This window comes from Galeopterus variegatus, unplaced genomic scaffold (genome assembly GCF_000696425.1).
Source record: "Galeopterus variegatus unplaced genomic scaffold, G_variegatus-3.0.2 Scaffold986, whole genome shotgun sequence".
NCBI lineage: Eukaryota > Metazoa > Chordata > Mammalia > Dermoptera > Cynocephalidae > Galeopterus > Galeopterus variegatus.
In genome coordinates, this window is record NW_007727097.1 from 356273 (window position 1) to 358872 (window position 2600).

The 2600-nt window shown below is 43.0% G+C and overlaps 1 protein-coding gene across 1 annotated transcript in view; it reads right to left on the reverse strand.

Annotated features, from left to right (window-relative positions):
• The window catches only part of LOC103591554, a 71334-nt gene that overhangs the window by 1996 nt on the left and 66738 nt on the right, over positions 1 to 2600 (reverse strand). Inside the window, exon 3 of the mRNA XM_008574035.1 lies at positions 1553 to 1634. Within this exon, the coding sequence (XP_008572257.1) occupies positions 1553 to 1634 (82 nt within the window). The remainder of the gene's footprint in view (positions 1 to 1552; positions 1635 to 2600) is intronic.

Consider the following 2600-nt stretch of genomic DNA (forward strand, 5'->3'; position numbering starts at 1 on the left):
TTTTTTTGGCAGGGGGTGGATAACATTTCCCTTAACCGAGGTTCAAAGTTAGCATTTCCTATCATCAGCTGGATTGCAATGTTTACAAAAAAATAAAAATAAAAAGTCTTATCTCTGGGGTTTTACAAAGGGAGGTAGGGGTCAGGGTTTGGCCTGCATGTCCTAGTTTACTAACCTGGGATGGTTTAGGGCACAAGCTTGAGATTCTGGCTGAGGTTGGGTTGTAGGCTGGTTCTACAGCTAACCTGCCAGCTTCTGACTCACTTCTCCAAGACGTAATTTCCTCCTCTTTGTAAAGAAGCCAAGAAGATCAGTGTAGGTGTTCCACAAACAAATGGCCAACGTTGTTCTACGCTTTGTGCTCCTCATGTATTAACTTGTTTAGGGACCAAAGCATTCCTGCAAAGTGGGTACCATTTTTATCTCCATTTCATAGATGAAAAGACTGAGGAACACAGAGGTTATGCAAATTGCTCGTGATTACACCTCTTGGTACAGAAAGAGTCAGACTGAGAGCACTTCCTTAACCCCTAGTACTGCATGCTGTGTTTGTTTGATGAATGTTAGCTATTACTCATTTGGATTCTTCTTAATGAGGTGTATGGATGAAATAATTAAGATGAATTTTAATGTACATTCTAGAACACAGGCATCAAAATAAGTTTTGTCCTTCAAAGGAGTTCACCTTTGGAGACTTTGTGCATTCCAAATAAAGCATCATTGTTCAAAATGTTCCTGGTTTCACCCTTCATAGCCACAGTTCATTAACTCCAAGGGGGGCTTTCCATCTCATTACTCCATTGTTCCTACTTTTCCTTCCTAAATTATAAGTGAATATATCAGTGAATGAAATATTAGACCACCTCCTGAGACAGTCTATTGTTGACTTACGAAAAGAAATGCTCCTAGCATCCTTTCATGGTTAAAACTAAAACACCAATCTAGGATGTTTCCCAATTTGTTGGGGTCTGTCACCCTGATCTCCTTACCTGGGATCACCCCCACTCTCACCTTCCTGCTGTGCCAGACAACCCAGGCCTGGGAACCAATCCCACCTGCAGGTGGGACCAACTAATGCTGCCTGACCTCAAGCTTCCCCACTGTAGGACAGCTCTCCAGCTAGACTTGGACTGACCCAGTTCTCTCCCTCCCCCTTTCTTGCTTGTAGTTCTGAAGAATAACCATAGAATGTGCTGGGAATTCAACAATGTGAGATAAGGAGAAATTGTACAGAACACCCCNCCGGAGCATAAATTCAAGGACAGGATGCTTTTTGGGGTCCCTCAGCTACAGAGCAAGTTCAGTAAGCACAAGTGAGACCCCAATCCCCCCAGGTGGCTTTTCTGAGCCTTGGGGGACCAGCTTGCAGTGAACTCTTCTATCTAGGCTTCTGTTGTCCCTTGCTGCCTATCTGTGAGTAACACATCCGCTTCATGTAACCTGCTGTGTGGGGATGGATGTTCTGTCTCACCAGACTCAAACAGGTTTGTAATCAGTGTACAGTGAACCCATTTCCCACCTTGTGCTACTGCACACTTGTCCCTTCACTCACCTGTCATGAGCTCCTGCTCTTCGGAGCAATGCTGGATGTTCATCCCCAAACACCAGCTTAGTCCTCTGCCAATCCTCAAGAGCTAAGATGAAAGGGGGATTTCCCAAGAGGTAACCAGTTTTCCTCATTATCTCTAAATGTTTAGGGAGTAACCCCAGAGTGCAAAACATCATAAGTAGAACAGGAGGCACAGGGTGTGCAAGTGCAAACCTCCTGAGAAGGAGCTGACAGACCGAGCCCTAGAGGTACACTCACTCCAAAGCACCTCTTNCTGCCAATCCTCAAGAGCTAAGATGAAAGGGGGATTTCCCAAGAGGTAACCAGTTTTCCTCATTATCTCTAAATGTTTAGGGAGTAACCCCAGAGTGCAAAACATCATAAGTAGAACAGGAGGCACAGGGTGTGCAAGTGCAAACCTCCTGAGAAGGAGCTGACAGACCGAGCCCTAGAGGTACACTCACTCCAAAGCACCTCTTCTCTGGCAACCTCAGATAACTCTCCAGGATTTTAACTGCAAAATAACATCTCCCAAATATATTCCCCCAACCCAGATCTCTCCTCTGAATCAAAGATGTGTCTATTCTGCTCTGCCACGGCCCACTGGAAATGCCACTTGGCTTTTCCACTGCCCCAACAAGCTCAGTGTGTCAACAAAGATGTGCTAAAAAAAAAAAAAAAAAAAAAAAACCCTTCTTCCTCCTGGCTTTCAATACATTTTGTGATCACACCCCCACACCACAGGCCTCTGTCCACTCTCCTCCCCTTCACATGCCTCTCCACCCAATTAATTTGCAATGCCCCTTTCTCCCTATTAATGTATCTATCCAATAGAAATATGACGTGAGCCCAAAATGTGAGCCTCTATGCAATTTTAAATTTCCTAGAAGCCACATTTTAAAAGTTTTAAAAGGTAAAATTAATTTCAATATATTGTATTTAATGCAATATATCCACAATGTTATTTTAATATGTAAACAATATAAAAAATATTAAATAGATATTTTACATCTTTTTCTTAATAAGTTTTCAAAATCCAGTGTGTATTTTA